We start from the raw sequence: 18,405 nt of genomic DNA, 5'->3' as shown, positions 1-18,405 counted from the left end.
TTTCGCAATCGTAAGAAAGGATGAGGACTAAGCCGGATGCATTTTTCTTTTGCCCTCTTTCCGTTGACGTACTCCAGATCCTCATTCCATGCAAAGACATTTCGCCATTTTAGGTACATCGAAAAGAGGTCTCCAGCCAGACTCGGCATGATGAACACCCGAATAATCCATTCGACCAGGAATATGCGTCCTTGCACCAGTGGGTTCATGTCCTTCCCCAATTCCTCAGCAAGGTTGTTTAGACCTTGAAACCCTTGGAGCGTCTGCGACCACGGGCACGCTCGAACTTCCGCCCCTTGGAAGCAACGTAGGGCTTCTGTTAAATTCATAAAATTGTCAGTACAGTGTGCTTGTGCAAAGTCGTAGTTTTTGGACTCGCCCACGAGGAGACCAATTCGAAAGAGGCGGAAGAGAAAAAAACGGACCTTGTGAGAGTGGGGACCGAAGCCGAAGTGCTTGACAGCCTCGCGGGCGTTCTTGGGGCCACGGAGGAGCAGGGTGTTGGCACCGGTAGGGGCACGCAGAGCAAGCTGATCCAGGGTGAGGGTCTCACCACCAGCCTTCTCGATGCGGGCACGAGCAGTGGCGGTGAAGCGCAGGGCAGCGACGGACAGCTTGGGGATGGTCAGGAGGCGGTTGTCATCGGTGATGGTACCGATCACAACAACGGTCTTGCCCTTCTGAGCCTCGCTGATGTTGGAAACAACGCGCGAGAGGGAGACGGGGGGGCGGTTGATGCGCGACATGAACAGGCGGCGGAGAACGGCCTTGTTGAAGTTTGACTCCGTGCGGCCTAATGAAATATCCCAAATCAGTTTCGCCATTCGATTGAAATCAAGTCGCGTGAATCATGGGTTCCAAGAATCGAATCGAGATTTCGTCTTCGGATGCGTCGATACATGAAAATTCGGATTTTGGGTGAAAAAAGAGACAAGAGAGGGAGGTCATACGAGCCAAGAAGCGGTAGAGCTTCACCAGCACCTGCAAGTACACGTTCTCGCTCTTGGGCGCCTTGCGGTGGGTGCTGCGCACATGGTGACGGTCCAGGTCGATACCTAAGAATCATCCATTTTGGTTAGTCTTCTGAGAAACTTGAATTGGAGGAAAATTGCGAGCATTCGGCGGCGACACGAGTTCTGCAAAGCGATGTTGCCGCGGAAATGAATCTGTAGAGGATGCACATACCCATGGCTGCTGATATGAAATGTACACCTGGGAGTTAGCTTGCTGTCGCACCCGTATGGAAAGTGCAAGAGGTTTTTGGTCTTCAACTTTCGGCTGCGCCGGTGTGTGTGGGTTGAGCCCTAGGCTAAACCTAATGTGGTGACCACAAGTGTCACCTGACATATGGGCGGGTCAGAATGGGGAGCGGCAAAATCAATTACTTGAATTTATTCCAGAGAATTTCATTTTTACGCCCACGTCCCAGACGGCGGGTACTCTTACTAAGTGTACCCGTCTTATGTAAGTTTCAAGAAGATGGAACCCTAGGCGCTGCAAAAATAGCCCAAGTCCATATCGTATCCTGGCTTCCTGCGTCCCCAGTGCCTGATTCTGGACTCAATCCTAAGACTGAGGTACTATACAGGTCCAACCGGCCGTCGCTTGCTCACAGACCTCAAGCATGCTAGCCTTCTCAGATTTGAGACCCGTTGAATGTGTTCGTCAAGGATGGACAGCGCACTCTTCACGAGGAAGACCAGCAAATTCAATGCCCCAGCCTAATGCGTGCGTCTTCATTTCTAACGCCAGAGTTTGACTCATTCATGCGGAACTTTGTAATTCAATAATTTATTGTGCTAGCCCCAAAGTTCACCTGATGGTGGTTTAGTGCCTTTCATCTGCTGTCCGCTGTCCAGTCACACAAAATGGAGTGGAGTCAGCCTGGTAGGAGTGAGGCTCCGCTCAGTGTTCTAGAGGCCTGTGGACGAACCCAAGCATCTATTCCAATGTAATTTCCAACCCAAAATTATGCGGGGCGTGAAGGAGATTCAAGCATTCGGCCAAATTGCCCATGGGACATGTTTGAACCCCAAGCCTCATTCCAATCAGGTGGTACTAGTATCGATTTTGTGAAGTTTGTGAAGGAACACCTGCGCCGCGCTGTTGCAACGTACAGTCAAAGGTAGAGCCAGTCTGAACACGTGATGTCTCGCTCGTTTGCAAGGAATCGTTCTAGATTTATTGCGACTAATCTCTATCATTCAAACTCACCAGGAAATCTCGCGTAAACTCGAAACTGAGCCAGCTGCTGGCCATACTGGGTGCGACTTTCAAGAGATTAGGCCCGATACCCTTGAACAGGCCTCGTGCGCCTTCTTCGGCCACAATCACTCGGACAGCATCCCATATGGATTTGTACTGATATCCCATGCCGGACATGGTATTAATTTGGAAGCGTCGACGGAGAACATCGCTGTCGGTGAGCAGAGTGTGAGATAGGTGCTCTCTTCCTTCGAAGTCTACATCACGAGAAACACTTACAAGGGGTATGTGCAGGTTTGTGCAACAGCTCCAGATATGGCACCGGCGAGCAGTTTTCGCCACGGATTGGGATTTTTGTCCCCCTCAGGAGTCAGGTATTTGCGAACTGATTCGTAAGTCATGAAATTGAGCCCAACCTAGCATGTGTCAGCGATATCTATCGAGATACGAGAAAAGAAGGTCATAGGCAAGAAGGCGTACATAAGGGGCAACGCCGGCGACAGTAGGAATGATTCCGCGATAGAGAGCGATCATCCCACCCTCGTTCTTATATATTGAGACCATGGTGGTAAACATCCCCGGAAGCTTTTGAGAGGGGTCGCGAGATCCTAGACTGGCAAACGAAGCAGATTGGATGGAAAGGCGAGTGCGAACGATGTCCAGTGGGTAAGTTACTGTCACCGAGGTGATACCTGCGAAACCACCGCAGATGAGGCGACGCACTGGTGTCATCTCGCCATCAGGCGTCTCAGCAAACTATGACATATAAGGTTAGGACCGAAGCTTGGTTTAGTTGTTCCCGGCAGAAGATTGTTTCTCAGCGGCGCGCTAGCTCTGCGCATGGCAGCTTCTGACGGGAAAGAAACTTCAGTAAACGTACTCTCTTGTAGAAGTTGTAACTGCCAAATTGCACCGCCGAGTAGGGAATAATGCGGATACAGTTGGTACCGTTTCCCCGCATAAATCCACGCCATCCTTCTTCCCGCTTCATCTTCTTGAGACCTTCCCATATCGACAACTTGTATTCTTCGCGACCAACACTCTGAATTTGCAAAAGAATTTTCAATCGTTCCAGGGGCGATACGATGGTTCGTGAGACAGCGCCGGCAACGCCGCCGGCCATGAACGCAGCGACGACCGGTTCAGCGAGCTTGCTCCGAGTCTGGCTAAGGAACGGGGATGGCGTCGGAACAGCTTCCTGTCAATTGAGTGAACGATATTAGCATGGTGCAATTTACCGGAGTCGAGGCTATCCATGGAAGACAGGTACCTGAACCGAACCTGCGGCTGAACTTAATGGCAGGCTTTGCAAGACAGGCTGTGTAGCCACCTCATCCTCGTTCTTCCGTGTTGTATCTTGCCGATTGAGACTCATCTTGGCCACAAATGACGATCGATCTGGGAGAGTACCACCAAGAGACTTCTTCAGCGCAGTGTGACTCTGGTTTCGCCGAAGACTGTTGCCGCTAAGACGAATGCGCTAAATGGCGATGATGAAGCGGTTGAGTGGAGAATGAGAGTGTTTCGTGGAAAGAAGAGGGATAAATGGGGGATAAGTAAGAGATCACTTGTGCTGGCCATAAGAGAAAGTGAGGCGGTATCTCGAGCAGTCGTTCTACTGCTCCATTGTTGAACTGAGAGACCAGGTTCGGCAAGGCGTCTGAAGGCCGGGGAAGTTCACAGTGAAGGGAGGAAGGAGTGACAGAACGCGAATTGGAATTCTGACCTGACCAAAACGTGAGAGAGAAGAATTGTATGGCCTCGCGGTGATGGTAGACAAAGACCTTGGTCTTTTTCTAATTTTACGCCCACGTGGAAGGAGCAGCCTAGAGAGAGAGGAACAGTGATGGAGTGAGCGACGTTGACCAAGTGGAGGCGATGACTAGTACTTTAAAGAGGCGCCAGAGGAAAGCATCATCCCGACTACCGATGCTCACGGTGCCTTCCGAGGCGAATGATGTATTAATGGTTACTCCACGTTCGTACGTATCTGTCTCAGTAATACAGTAATTTATGCCACCGCTGTGCGGTGCCTGAGCGTTTCTCACGCCGAGATAGAGGGATACTACTAACAAAGAGCTCGATACAATACACATGCAGTTACAGTACTGTGCTCTGTATATGTAATCACGCACGTTGTACCTATACATATGTAAAGCTGTATACTATTCCTCTTTTGCCTCAAATCTTGATCTATGTGAAGAATTCACATGCTGGCCTAGATGCTGCTTTCGATAATTACAAACACAAAAGTAAACTCTTAGTTTTTTGACTGTGAAGCTTTGAATCAATCAGAATGGTGATATATGAGGCTCGGTTCGAGCATTTACATTACAATACGTACAGAGTGTCTCGAGTAGCAGGGGTCCAAGGAGGACAGAGTTCTCTTTCGTCATTGGCATGAGTGGTTCCTGCAGCTCACCGTATTACCTACCGCCTTCTTATTCTCTTAATAATGAAGGGAGCAAAATCGCGCTCGCATCACACCTGCCTTTCCACCATTCAATCTTTCTTCAACCAAATTTTCATCGACCTGTGCCATTGTTGGAGCTGATCATCCACAATGTCTCGATCTGGCACCACTCTCTATGTCACAGGCTTCGGCCATGGCACTCGTGCCCGCGACCTTGCCTACGAATTCGAACGGTACGTGACGTGACGCCTTTCGTTCCCGAGCATCGCAGCTTCCAATCGTCGATAATTCTCCTGCTGCTGCTCCTCCTCAATATCCCGACTTACCGATGCCTCGATGATACTTCAATTATCATCTATGGCTTTCGTCGTTGTTCAATCCAACCCCCCCGGGCCCGCATAAAGCGTCTCGTCCCCATTACCTCCTGTGTAATCGATCGCTCTCGTCATCTGATCCGCCGCCATCCGTCCTGCAACCCTTGCTCGAGCCGTGTGAACACAAAATCTAACCATTGACACAGTTATGGTCGCCTTGTGCGCTGCGATATTCCTGCGCCTCGAACTCCTTCAAGCCGACTGTATGATCCCCGAAGCCTGATATCGACCTTTTTAAACGGGTGCACTCGATATGTGGAGCTGACTCCTAGGTAGCTTTGCCTTTGTTGAGTATGAGAGCCGCCGTGACGCCGATGATGCCTATCATGAGATGCACAACAAACGAATTGGCCGCGACGATCTCTTGAAGATTGAGGTAAGCCTGGTCGTGCCTTTTGTCGAGATGATTGCATGCTAAGACCTATCTTAGTGGGCGCGAACTCCCCCTTCAGCCTCTTGGCGATTCGATTCGGGTCGGGATCGCCGTCGTGATCGCACTCCTCCTCGCCGAGGCCGTTCTCCCTCCCCCCGTCGCAGCCGCGGTGATTACTCGCCCCGACGTGATGACAGATATGAACGGGACGCCGACCGCCCCGACCGCGACCATGATCGCCGCGATCGGGACCGCGACCACGACCGTCGGGAACGCGATGACCGCCGTGACCGCGAACGTGAGCGTTCTCGCGATCGCTCCCGCAGCCCCGAAGACCGGGACCGTGACGTCAAGGAGGATCGTGAGAGACGTGAAGACGACCGGGAGCGTCGGGAGGAGGAACGCGACGCCATCCCTAATGGCGATGACAGGAAAGGTGAGTGCATGACCGTCACATGCCCTTGAAACGGCACTTTTCTAACGGCATTTCAGTACCCCTGGACCCCGTTCCTTCTGCTCACGACGAGCTCGACACTGCTGAGTAGATTCACTCAGTATGGCGCTCACTTCAGGCTTTTCGATTGATTCAACGAACTATCAGCAACCCTACTTGCACAGATGTTATTACCCCTGCGTCTGCCAGCCGCCCCCGGCGAAACGTGGAACGTTCGAAGATCAAGTCGAATGGCCTCGGAACGAGGGGCCGCAGCGTTCTCACTGGCAGGCTCTCACCGAATTCGGTTCTTCTTCCGTGAAATTTCTGCCCTTTCTCGTCACAGGTTGTCCATCCTTGGGTTCCCGTCTTGGTTCCTTGTCCCAGCAGCGTTCATCATCCACTTTCTTCACATTCTGCTTACAACGAATATGGCGCGGAGATCTTCTTGTTAATTGGGGTTCACGTGGCGGAGTGGTGTCCGTGCAACGGACCTGATCTTCGCCTGTTTTCAAATCTTTTTTTTTCTGGGCTTTGGTATTCATCATGGTCAGCAGCTCGGACTCCATCGAAAACCGACGTCGAGCGATCCTGTCTCCTCTATCTCTCGCCTCCCTCTCTCAGTCTCGTCCCTGCGTTTTCTACAGTGAAACCCGCCCGCCGCCCATCCGTATTCGCAATTCTAATACCAAAACCGATTCTCCCTTGACTCATCCCCGTCCTGTACGATCGGCCGGATCTTCCGAATACGTTCCCCTACTCCGATTCGAAGCTAGTAAAGACGTACGTACGGTTTTGTCCTGTAGAGATGACCATCTCCATATTCGGACGAGGTAGTAGGTGTCACAGTGGGTTGAATCGATGGCGCCCCGGTCCGAGTTTCCTTTGGACAGTTTCTGTTTGACAGCGCAAAAGCGGTAGGTGACTCCGAATTCCAGAGTGAGCATGGCACTTTGACGCAGCCCCTGTAGAGTGGTATTTGACGGCACACTGTAATGCTGCGGCTGCATTGTATTTCAATACCTCTTTCCATGCACAATGCATGCTAACACTTCCGGCGCGGTCGATATTCACTCTGTTGCCTCCATTCAAGTCCACTGTAGCCTTTCCCTGGAATATGTTCAATCATTTTCGACAGTCGCAAGTATACATGGATACCTCGGAATGACGTATGGAATACATCGTGCGGGGAAAGTGGTGAACTCGTCAAAATATTCAGCATCAGTCCACCAGGTCGTGTGTACCCCATTGACTGGCTTTCTGGACGCAACTCTGCCTTCATCCTGTTCTGCTAGCACTACACCGCATTGTGCTTCATGAACCTTTTACTTAGCCGAAATGGAGACAACCAACGGGAAAGGAATTACTATTGCGATAGATGTGCGCCCGTATACCCTTCCCCTTGACTTCCATATATCGCCGAGGCTGACCAGTCGGCAAGAGAGGGGGCACATTCACCGACTGTGTGGGCAACCCTGGCACAGGAAAATCAGAAGATGACATGGTGATTAAATTGCTCTCGGAAGATCCAAGCAATTACGAGGATGCACCACTCGAAGGAATCCGGCGGATCCTCTCCAAGTTCACCGGTCGTGAGATTCCGCGTAGAGAACCTATGGACACATCGCTGATCCAAAGTATTCGCATGGGAACTACCGTTGCAACCAATGCGTTGCTTGAGCGCAAGGGCGAGATCATCGCCCTAGTGGTCAGTAAGGGCTTTCGAAATTGCCTTCAAATTGGGAACCAGTCGCGCCCTCGTATATTCGACCTGGCCATCAAGCGGCCTGATGTACTATACAAAGAGGTCATAGAGATCGATGAGCGAGTGACACTCGAAGACTACACCGAAGACCCCGAGCGGAGAAGTACGGAGACACTTCCTCGAGACCGTGCTGAAGCGGACGCTGAAGTGGTACGCGGCCTCTCGTCCGAGGCTATTCGCGTGTTGAAACGCCCCGATGAAAAGACTGTAAGATCACAGTTGCAGCAGGTGTACGACCGTGGGATCCGGAGTATAGCTGTGTGTCTTATGCATGGCTACACGTTTCCCGACCATGAAGCCTTGGTTGGGCGACTGGCGACGGAGATTGGTTTCCATCATGTCAGCTTGAGCCATCAGCTCATGCCAATGATCAAGCTGGTACCAAGAGCAACCTCTGCATGTGCGGACGCATATCTGACTCCAACAATCAAAAAGTACATTTCTGGCTTTCAAGCTGGCTTCAACAGCAGCCTTGGAAGCGAGAGTGTGAAGCATGAAGCAGGCCCACGTGGAGCACGGTGCGAATTTATGCAGTCAGATGGCGGCCTGGTTGATGTTGATCAATTCTCCGGTCTCCGAGCCATCCTTTCCGGGCCTGCTGGTGGCGTTGTCGGTTATGCGTTGACCTCCTACGACCCAGTGTCAAAAATCCCGGTCATTGGGTTCGACATGGGTGGGACGAGCACCGATGTTAGTCGATATGGTTCAGGCCGCTATGAACACGTCTTTGAGACGACCACGGCGGGAGTAACCATACAGTCCCCTCAGCTGGATATCAACACGGTTGCCGCTGGTGGTGGCTCACGACTGTTCTTCCGTAATGGATTATTTGTCGTTGGACCAGAGTCAGCCAGTGCTCATCCAGGTCCTGCGTGCTATCGTAAAGATGGCCCACTGACTGTCACCGACGCCAACCTTTTCTTAGGCAGAATTGTTCCTGATTTCTTCCCCAAGATCTTTGGCCCTCACGAGAACGAGGGTCTGGATGAGCAAGTTAGTAGACGTCTCTTTGAGCAGCTCACTGAAGAGATCAACCAAGGGCTGGGCAATGGAGACAACAGCAAGTCTATGACCCCGGATGAAGTTGCATTCGGTTTCATTAAGGTTGCCAATGAAGCCATGACCAGGCCCATCCGGTCTTTGACTGAAGCCAAAGGTCACGATACATCAAAGCATCGACTAGCAACCTTTGGTGGCGCTGGCGGGCAGCATGCTGTGGCTATCGCCGAAAGCTTGGGCATCCGACAGATTTTGATTCACCGCTATTCATCTGTGCTATCTGCATATGGCATGGCGTTGGCCGATGTCGTGGATGAGCTACAAGAACCGGAATCGAGAACCTGGGGAAACGATTCGAGTGTCCGAGATCTGCTGATGGAAAGACTTGACGAATTAAAGAAGCGATCTACAAAGAGATTGAAGGAGCAAGGCTTCGACGACGACTCCATTGTCTTTGAAGAGTATTTGAATATGCGATACCGCGGCACAGAGTCACCTTTGATGATTCTCAAGCCCAGCAAAGAAGAAGCAGATGAAGCCTATGATGGCGACGAATGGGCCTTTGGTAAGGCATTTGTACGGCAACACGAGCAAGAATTTGGCTTCACCTTACCTGATCGAGATATCATCGTGGATGATGTTCGAGTACGGGGCATTGGCAAAAGCTTCAAGATATCAGAGAAGACAGTCGATCAGCAGCTGCAAGAGTTGAAGCCAAAGGATGTAGTAGGAAAAGAGTATCGGAAAACACAGGTATATTTTGAAGGGGGTCGACGTGATACACCAATCTACCGGCTCGACAATCTGCAAATCAATGACCGCGTCAAAGGGCCGGCTATCCTTGCCGATGAGACTCAAACCATTGTTGTACCTCCTGGCGCCTCCGCCCTTATTCTCAAGACCCATGTTGTCATCAACGTTGGCAACTTAGACTCAGCTGGGCCGCAGGTCAAGACCGACACTGTTGATCCTATTTTACTCAGCGTCTTCTCACATCGTTTCATGGCCATCGCAGAGCAGATGGGCCGTGCTCTACAAAAGACAAGCGTCAGCACCAATGTCAAAGAGCGACTCGACTACTCTTGTGCATTGTTCGATCCAGAGGGGGGGCTGGTTGCTAACGCACCCCATCTACCAGTTCACCTCGGCAGCATGTCGACTTGTGTGCGGATGCAGGCAGAGATCTGGCGTGGCAAACTCAAGCCAGGTGACGTGATCGTTTCCAATCACCCCGAATTCGGAGGCACTCATTTGCCCGACATCACGGTGATTCAGCCGGCCTTTAATCAGGGCAAAATCATCTTCTACGTCGCTTCGAGAGCACATCATGGTAAGGGCATCTCTTATCCCCAACGGAAGGCGAAACACCCAACTCAGTATGATACTAAAATTTTCTCCTCAAAGCGGATATCGGGGGTATTCTACCTGGCTCAATGCCGCCCCATTCGAAAGAACTCTATCAAGAGGGTGCCGCCATCAAGAGTGAAAAGTTGGTCTCCGAGGGCAAATTCAATGAGAAGCGTATCACGGAACTCCTATACCAAGAGCCCGCGCAGTATCCCAATTGTAGCGGGACTCGCTGCCTAGCAGACAACTTGAATGACCTCAAGGCTCAAATAGCCGCTAACAAGAAGGGAATCAACCTGATCAACACTTTGATTGACGAATACGGCGAGGACGTGGTGCTTTTCTACATGCACCAAATTCAGAATAACGCAGAGCTCAGCGTTCGGAATCTGTTAAAGGGGATTAACGATAGATTTTCAGGTCCAAAGCTGAGTGCGGTGGATTACATGGATGATGGAACACCAATCCAATTGAAAATTACCATTGATGCAGACAAAGGGGAAGCGGTCTTCGATTTTACTGGTACCGGGCCAGAAGTTTATGGTAAGTCGTCAGCCAGGAAGAAATTCAGCTGATCATCACGGGTACTAGCGGGCTGACTCTTCGTCAAAGGAAATACCAATGCACCCGAGGCAGTTACGTACTCTGCGATCATTTATTGCCTGCGATGTCTCATCTCTGCCGATATTCCCCTGAATCAGGGCTGTCTCAAGCCTATCACTGTCCGTATCCCGCCAAAAAGTCTGCTATCGCCGTCCGAAACGGCAGCAGTGGTAGGAGGCAATGTTCTTACGGTGAGTCAAATATCCAATTCGTTGCTTTACTTCTCTCAGCCATCATTGTGACTCACGTATCTTCAGAGCCAACGAGTCACCGATGTGATTTTGAAATGCTTCCAGGCGTGTGCTGCTTCTCAAGGGGACACGAACAATCTCACTTTTGGATTTGGAGGTAATCTCCAAGGAGAGACCGAGACCAAGGGCTTCGGATATTACGAGACCATCGCCGGTGGGAGCGGAGCCGGAAAGGACTGGGAAGGAACTTCTGGCGTACACACGCACATGACAAACACACGGATTACTGACGCCGAGGTCTTTGAACGAAGATATCCCGTTATCCTTCGAGAATTCAGCCTTCGACCAGACTCTGGAGGCGCTGGCCAACACCGAGGTGGAGATGGAGTTGTCCGCGATATTGAGTTCAGAATTCCCGTCCAGGTTTCAATTCTGTCTGAACGCCGCGTCTACCATCCCTATGGGCTAGCAGGTGGCCAAGACGGTCAATGTGGCCAGAACCTGTGGATACGACGGGTCAAGAAAGCCGATGGAGGATGGGAAGAAAGAATGATTAATCTTGGGGGGAAGAATTCTGTTGAGATGCAACCGGGCGAGCGCATCATCATCCGGACTCCAGGTGGAGGTGGCTGGGGTCAAGTTGGAGAACAACATCAACTTGTCCATAAGGTTGATGCTCGCCATGCCTGGCGAGGTGGCTCCCTTGCTACCCGCCAAGCGCTGCAAGAAGCGAGCATGTGAGATATCTCTTTGGTCCTCTACCCACGGAACACATTTTCTATGATGATTCATCATCATACCCAGGAGACTTTTTGAATGCGAAACATGACTGTTATATGACTACATGGCTCTGGGTATTGGATGTAGCGAAACTATGGGCAAAGGTGAGAAACACAATAGAAAGGAGCAAAGACCATAAGACACCTGTGCTGCTTCAAACATTCAGGGACTGTCGAATGACACTCCAATGCACCGTCCCCCCCCCTCCCTTTTACGAATCGCTCTCCTCGTCGCTGGTCGCCTCGATGTTCGGCTTGCCGGGGCTTTCAGTCCTGGCCGAATCACCCTGCTCATGATTGTCACTGTTCTTTGCAGCACTGCCGGAATATACCGGCCGAGGCAATGACTCCCCCTGCTGCTGGACTGCCTGTTCAATCTCAGGAAGTAATTTGACGAAAGCAGCGAATTGCTCCAGTGACATGGAGATTCCCTATGTAAATTTCACCGCAGGGTAATGTCAGTCTTTCAGAGATACGGAGAAAGTTCAGCAAACCAAAAACAAAAAAAAAATTGTCCTTATCCACTCCAATTTGCTCTTATACTTCACCTCTCAACGTTCGTACTTGGGGATGATTTCCAAGAGCCTAGGAACACGTCCATGAAGACAATCCAATAACAAGAGAACAAAAAAGGAGAAGATGGAAAAGAAGAACCAGAAAAAAAAAAACAAAAAGCCCCATACCTTTTTCCCAGGCAACTCCTGCCCATCTTTCTCATAATATTCCCGAACACTGACCATGGTCTTGCCCCGAAATTCGGAAACAGTCACCCGGCGCATCTTGGAGATCTCCCAGTACCGATCCCCATTGGCATCCGTCTTGGCAGTGGATGTTTCACCATCATTGACAACCTTGGTCTTCTTGGTTTTGGAATCTACGCCTTCGCTGGCCCCTGCAGCATCCGATGCGCGTTTTCGTGAGGCCATTTTGAGTGTGCGGAGAGAGAGAGGTAGTCGGGGAGAAGGGCAAATTGAAACTGAGACAGATCAAAAAAGTACGCTGGGTGTCCCTTGTATATGGTATACCTCAGAAGACCAGATAAATCTTTACAGAGAGGCGAAAAATCAAAAAGCGAAACAAACGCAGATGGACGGGTTTCTTCCTAAAGATGTAAGTAGTTAAGTACTGTACTGGCTGCCGGTTGAAAGCGACGCGTTGAGACGTGTCGCTGCACGTGCTGATAAGACGTGGGCATTTTCAAATTGATAAGGTGGTTGATTCCCCGGATTTGCGCCGATTTGATGTCACCACAGTAACTGATGGATTTACTTTTGTAGATGTTGCTGGATCTATGTATTCTGGCTGTGGTGATAAATTAACCGAGAATACCCTAGGTAGAATTTGGAGAGCGATCGGGGCTCAATTGAAAGTGGTGGGGGACGTGGAGAGGTCAATATGTTGGTCGGGATATATAGTTGCCAACCTTAACCTCGACTGTGCACCAAAAATGCGGTCGCTATGGGAGTCCAATCCAGAGCGGAGGTAGGTTTGATCTCGACGTGAAGCCCGTATCAGGTACTTTCAGAACTATCTTTCCAATCAGTTTACCTTTTGATCATTCGAAAATTGATGGAAGAAACCCGGTCCACCAGGTAGTTCCTCTCTGGAGATTTGCAAAGCCACCAACTCGATCGACATGGATAAGATTGAACAACATTGAGTATGAGGAAAGGGAATGAGCTCAGCAGTACTTAACAGCTCCACAGGTTAAGCCCAGGCCTTTTATCCAAGGGTTCCACATGTAAATTGCACACCATTATGATGATGATGATGCCAGAAATCTATCTATGATCATTAGATGGATCATAGACCTATAGGAAGAGACAATTACCGCAAGTGAAAACACATATCAAGGATCTAATTCCAAGGAACCCCATGTATAGAACTCTCCTTGTCCATGCCCATAGGTAAATCCTCTGAACGCAAATCGATATTCTACAAAGTCAAGACCCGCAAACCCTGCAGCATCAATGAGAAGATGAAGCCCCGAGCCACACTCTCCACCTGCAGACTATCAAAAATCTTCTCCAAGGCCTCCCGACTAGCCGCAGCGCCCATCACACTCGTCAAAGCCTGGGGAATACCTCTCTGCACAAACAATCGACGGGCAGTGTCTCTCAATCGCAGTTTCTCATCTTCACTGGGTGGGGCAGGCCAGGATTTCAGTTCTGTCTCCGTGGGAAGAGCACTCTCTCTGATTTTCCGAATATACTCCGCAAGAGCCTCGTCCGAAGAGTGGGCATCGATCATTGACTCTTGGAGCAGGTCACGGATTGTCTCCAAAGTGGGACTTCCCGGGCGTAGGATATATGTTTTCGCCGCGTTTAAAAGGGTGCGGCGAATGTTCCATGCCGAGGATAGGGTGTAAAGCTCGTTGATCACGGCGAATATTAACTCCACTGCGATCTGTGTTTCATCAGCTGTGATGGGGACTTGCGATCGCCGTGAGGGGTGTGAAGTCACTTCTGGCTCGTTGGGAACTTGAGTTTCAAGTTGAGAGGCCAGAGAGGCCATGTTGGCTTCGACCTTCACCCCAACGGGCTGCACTGGATCAGCAGAGGCGTTGCCATCAGTCGTGAGAGGAATCTTGAACTCTGGCGGTGGGGGTGAGGGATCCTTTGGGCTAGACGCCAGGCTAGCGCCGTTGCTCACGTCTTTTCCATGAGGCGGAATGTGAACAAAGTCTTTCGACAACCCCAGACCTAGCGCCGCAGTCGGTGGGGAAGAAGGCACAATAGGAGAGAGCGGCTGTTCCCCACCGAACCGGGGAGACGCCAGCGGATCGATTGAAGCTGATCCAATACTGGGGGAAGAGACTCGGTTCAAAGCGTTGGCCAAGCCAGGATTGATCGCGAGGTCCATACTTGCCCGTGACGCAGTCTTTCGATGTGTGGACACCTGGTCTGACGCAGTCGATATTTTTCGGTTGTGATTGGCACCCCCAAAGACCCCGGTGACACCATCGAGAACTGCACGGCCTCCTCCGGCCATACCTTTGGGCGCATTGCTCAGAGCCCCCAGCAAATCCTTTCCTAGATTCTCAAAGGTATTAGGTCCCGGGAATGAAAATGCCGGTTTGGACGGGCTCATCTCAGATGGAGCACCCTGTTTCTCCACAAATCGTCGCATACGCTCTGTTTCCGCGAGCGATTCATGCTTCAGTGCCTCTTGTAGGTATCGCTCAAGCTCTCGCGCCAAATTCTGCCGCGTCTTGCCTTTCCAAGCAGGCAGGCTGGGGAACTGATCGGAAAAACTCTGAATATGATTGAGTCTGGAGACAGTCGCCATCATCTCGTGGAGAGATTGGAAGTCGGCGTATTTCCGGAACACCATCCAACCGGTCGCACGGGTCGACGCCGGCTCGATCTGGATCAGGTAGTCCCAGGTCGGTCTGGATTTGATGATACCTTTCTCGCTATTTGCACCATCGTCATCCACCAGAACCTGGGCATGTTGAAGCGAAACAGCCTGATTCTCTGAGTTATGACGGGATACTGGAGATGTGAACGTCGCGGCCGTAGTCGCAGACTGAGGTTGAGAACCGGGACCCTCTGACACATGTACAGTATTCAAAGGAGGGAGATGTTCAATTTCTTTCACGGGATCAGATGGACTGACTCCGAGAGCTCGCGACTCTGGGTGTTGCTGGTGGGAGGGCTGAGGCGTGTGATTCTCTTGGAGCACATGGGCATCTCGAGAAGCCATCAGTGCGCTTAGCCTTTTTGCCTCTTTCATCGCGTCTTCTTCGGCTTGGTCGACTCTACTCGCAGATCGCTCAGGGGACTGACTGGCAGCCTTTCCGTTCGACTCTGGGAGGACAGCCTTTGCAATTTCGGGCTCTGCTGGGACATTGCTCACACCAATGCTCTGCTTGCGCGCACCCTCCACCCCTGCGTCGATGGCATGCATGATTTCAGATTCTCCGTCTTGGAGAAGGTATATAATCCACTCATTGATGAACTCGGGACGAGAAAGACTAGTGACTGTTGATTCTAAGACCAGCCGAGCGAAAATCTCCCGCAGGAAATCCCGGACCGGAGAACAGCTGTATGCTTTTGGATCGAGGAAGTGAGAAAGGATATCATCCGCGACCATGTTGAGCTTCTTTCTTTGTTGTTCTTCGGACAGGACATTCGCCAAACTACTGTCCGGGCTTTTCGTGAGGTACTGCTGCACCACCTCGGAGGCATCCGTGGAAGAGGCATCCGAGGCCGCAAAGGCCGCGGCCAGTTCATTGAGAAACACGATGATTATGGAAGAGGAGTTGGTGAGAAATTGTAAGAATGTCTCTTCGGTTCGCTTTCGCGACACGTGGGAGGAAATGGTCGTCACGAAGTGGGTCAATGTCCTCCGACAGGAACCGGGAAAGATGATCTCATTGGGAAGAATTGGCTCATACCAGTCTCTGCGATCGACATCATTTAAATTAGTCAATAAGCCCCAGCGTAAGAGGTCAAGATTCAGAATGTCCTACTTCACATAATCGGTGACCACAGCATCCGTGAACGATCGTAGCGCGGCGGCCGTCGCCGGTCGGAACGTCGCATAGTCCAGATCAGCGGTTGTCAGATCCTCCGGGGCGGCAATGGCGGCGGCGTGATAATCCACCTTGAGAGGTGTGACATGCCCAGGAGGAGTGCGTCGGGGCCAATCCAGCAGCCTCTGAGATACCTCCAGTGCCAGCTCTCGTCGCTTTGGCGACGCCGTCGAGACGCCATCGGCCCCCCGTGTTGGAAGTGAACCTTCCCATGATGCGTGTAATAGTATTCCCACCCCAGTCCCGATCAGTATGAGGCCTAATCTACCCAGGATGGTGTATATCACGAGCGATGCCGCAGCAAAGACAGCGACTAGGGTCTCGTTACTGGCCGTCGCGAGAAAATCCAGGGTCCGGTCAAGAAGCTCTTGGGGATCGACCGCATCTTCATTGGCTGCCTTTACACTCGATGGCTTCGTAGAGGGATCGTCTGAGGATGCTGGGTTCTTGTCGGATGAGGTCGATACCTCCATTGAGGGCATTGTGTCTGTCGAGGCGAGTACATCATCGATGGATGGGTCCATGTTGTGTGGCTCTAGACCTGGCGGTAGATCAATGGAATTCATTAGCTTAGCCAGACTTGGGGTGAGCGGCGCCGATTGCGATTGAGCAAAGCAACGAACCTCCATACCTCGGTGTCCAAAGATAACACCAAGAAGGGAACAATCCGACCACAGAGGAAGAGCAAAACAACCCTGAGTTTCAAGTGACCAAAAAGGATGAGGGAGTCTGGACGATTGCGTCCGGCAGTATGAGCTATTAATGGAAGATCCGATCGGCGAGAGAGTGTCGCAAGCAGACCGAGGAGGCGGTCCGACTGGTCAGTGCGCAAGCCTCCGGTTCTTTCGATTCTGGAAAAGTGGAAACGAACGACGGACATGCCTGGCGTAACTACGGTAAAGTGGTACTTGGCACGTTGAGTCGGTTGTGGGCGCCGGGGTCGATCGGTCTTCAGATCTGGTTTGAGATCAGATTTAGCCGTAAATCGAGATATGATGCAGTTGAATAAGGTTTTTTTTCTTTGATCCGATCGTCATTGCGGTGCTGCAGAGTCTGGGAATAGCGTCATTGTGGAGTCGATCTGGCTGAGATTATCTCTTTGTGTCGGCCTCTCGGGCGACAGGGTGGGCAGTCTCGTCATTTCTAGAAATGGTAAAAGAGCGAGCGAGGCAGATCCATCTACCGTGAATACACACAAGGAGCGTTGACTACCGATTTCTGAGTGAACTGAGATTGAGAAAGAAAAAAGAAAAAGGACAACATAAAAATTCTATGGAGCTCGCACAGGCGAGGTATGTATCCATTCATCATTTCCTTGAAGTCACAATGACAGCCAGGAATCTAAAGCTAAACAGAGTGGAATGTTACTCTCCGCTATCCGAGTGAACCCAGGCATTCAAAAACAGTGTGAACAATGCCGGATGATAAAAGATTGCGGGTCACAAACGAGGCAGTCGCGTGGAGGCAACCACCATCTCCTCAGTCTGTGAAAAAAGATCTACGAATGGAGGGAATGGAAAGATACCCCGACAGTGCAGCGCATGGCAGAACTCTGCAATGCAAGGACGGCGTGGATTCTTTCCACAAGTTGCAAGGGGAAGAAAGGAAAGAGCAGGCAAGGAGGATCAGAAATCCATGTTTCAAACACCGGAAGAGAAAAAGACCGCCACGCCGATCAGGACTTCATCGTGTCCGAACATACTTGGTGTGGGATCCCTGAGCGACAATCGTCAACCCAGAGTCCGTCTTCTTCGAGATCGTCACCGTGGTAAACGCCAACGACTTGCCAACCTTGTTGGCACGACTCTCAATCTCCAGCTGGTCACCCGCCGTGGCCGTCGACAAGTAATTGACGTGGATATCTGTACTGACGCCTGTGGCTTCATGTCCACAGGACGCGATGGCCAGACCTCCCGCCCAATCCGTCACAGTGGCAGAGAACGAGCCGTGGAGAGTACCCTTGGAATTGAGTTGACGAGGGGTGACTAGCAGACGCGCCCGAACCACGCCAGGCTCAGCCTCGTAGATGTCGACTTCGCTCAACAGGAATTCATAGATGGGGCTGTTAGCGCGGATGCGCTCCCACACCCGTTGAACCTGCTGCAGCTCGGCAGTCATTGTGTGCACGAACGGTGGGGGATTCACCAGGTTGGTAGGAAAGGAAAATTTCGTGAGGTCGAGGAGGGAAAAATTTGTCTTAAAGGGAGGAACACGCTGTCGGGGATGGAATTATTATTGCGCGGGTATTTCTCCGGTGTGGGGCGTTTCGCTAAAGCTGCGAGGGACGGAAGCTTACCTCGAGAAGTGTCTCCAGTTCGCAATGGTCTGGAGATGATAAAAGATCGAAAGGCTATCGAGACGTGGAGTTCAGTCTGCCTGGGATGGG

The 18,405-nt window shown here is 51.2% G+C and overlaps 7 protein-coding genes across 7 annotated transcripts; 2 read left to right on the top strand and 5 right to left on the bottom strand.

The window, feature by feature from the left end:
• Positions 1–238: 238 nt before the first annotated feature.
• Positions 239–1,189, bottom strand: POX_f08166 (60S ribosomal protein; the record flags this gene model as incomplete). Its single annotated transcript, XM_050116947.1, has 4 exons — positions 239–316; positions 426–793; positions 951–1,055; positions 1,186–1,189. The coding sequence occupies 4 exons, from the start codon at positions 1,187–1,189 to the stop codon at positions 239–241; spliced, it is 555 nt and encodes a 184-aa protein (XP_049967086.1).
• A 1,001-nt stretch (positions 1,190–2,190) lies between these two features.
• Positions 2,191–3,580, bottom strand: POX_f08165 (putative mitochondrial carrier; the record flags this gene model as incomplete). The annotated part of the gene is made up of 5 exons (XM_050116946.1): positions 2,191–2,416; positions 2,485–2,621; positions 2,686–2,961; positions 3,086–3,403; positions 3,476–3,580. 5 exons carry the CDS (start codon positions 3,578–3,580, stop codon positions 2,191–2,193), a joined length of 1,062 nt encoding a protein of 353 aa, XP_049967085.1.
• A 1,188-nt stretch (positions 3,581–4,768) lies between these two features.
• Positions 4,769–5,910, top strand: POX_f08164 (Pre-mRNA-splicing factor srp1; the record flags this gene model as incomplete). The annotated part of the gene is made up of 5 exons (XM_050116945.1): positions 4,769–4,851; positions 5,139–5,195; positions 5,269–5,368; positions 5,423–5,801; positions 5,858–5,910. 5 exons carry the CDS (start codon positions 4,769–4,771, stop codon positions 5,908–5,910), a joined length of 672 nt encoding a protein of 223 aa, XP_049967084.1.
• A 1,226-nt stretch (positions 5,911–7,136) lies between these two features.
• POX_f08163 (uncharacterized protein) lies at positions 7,137–11,444 on the top strand (the record flags this gene model as incomplete). Its single annotated transcript, XM_050116944.1, has 5 exons — positions 7,137–7,178; positions 7,240–9,892; positions 9,967–10,452; positions 10,522–10,703; positions 10,770–11,444. The coding sequence occupies 5 exons, from the start codon at positions 7,137–7,139 to the stop codon at positions 11,442–11,444; spliced, it is 4,038 nt and encodes a 1,345-aa protein (XP_049967083.1).
• A 250-nt stretch (positions 11,445–11,694) lies between these two features.
• POX_f08162 (RNA polymerase II transcriptional coactivator KELP) lies at positions 11,695–12,408 on the bottom strand (the record flags this gene model as incomplete). The annotated part of the gene is made up of 2 exons (XM_050116943.1): positions 11,695–11,913; positions 12,166–12,408. 2 exons carry the CDS (start codon positions 12,406–12,408, stop codon positions 11,695–11,697), a joined length of 462 nt encoding a protein of 153 aa, XP_049967082.1.
• Positions 12,409–13,417: 1,009 nt separating this feature from the next.
• Positions 13,418–16,543, bottom strand: POX_f08161 (uncharacterized protein; the record flags this gene model as incomplete). Its single annotated transcript, XM_050116942.1, has 2 exons — positions 13,418–15,887; positions 15,957–16,543. The coding sequence occupies 2 exons, from the start codon at positions 16,541–16,543 to the stop codon at positions 13,418–13,420; spliced, it is 3,057 nt and encodes a 1,018-aa protein (XP_049967081.1).
• Positions 16,544–17,702: 1,159 nt separating this feature from the next.
• Positions 17,703–18,137, bottom strand: POX_f08160 (uncharacterized protein; the record flags this gene model as incomplete). Its single annotated transcript, XM_050116941.1, has 1 exon — positions 17,703–18,137. One exon carries the CDS (start codon positions 18,135–18,137, stop codon positions 17,703–17,705), a length of 435 nt encoding a protein of 144 aa, XP_049967080.1.
• Between the last annotated feature and the right edge of the window lie 268 nt (positions 18,138–18,405).

This window comes from Penicillium oxalicum, chromosome VI (genome assembly GCF_001723175.1).
Source record: "Penicillium oxalicum strain HP7-1 chromosome VI, whole genome shotgun sequence".
In the NCBI taxonomy this organism is placed as follows: Eukaryota; Fungi; Ascomycota; class Eurotiomycetes; order Eurotiales; family Aspergillaceae; genus Penicillium; species Penicillium oxalicum.
The sequence above is the reverse complement of the archived record's forward strand: the minus strand, read 5'-3'. Positions and strand labels throughout refer to the sequence as shown.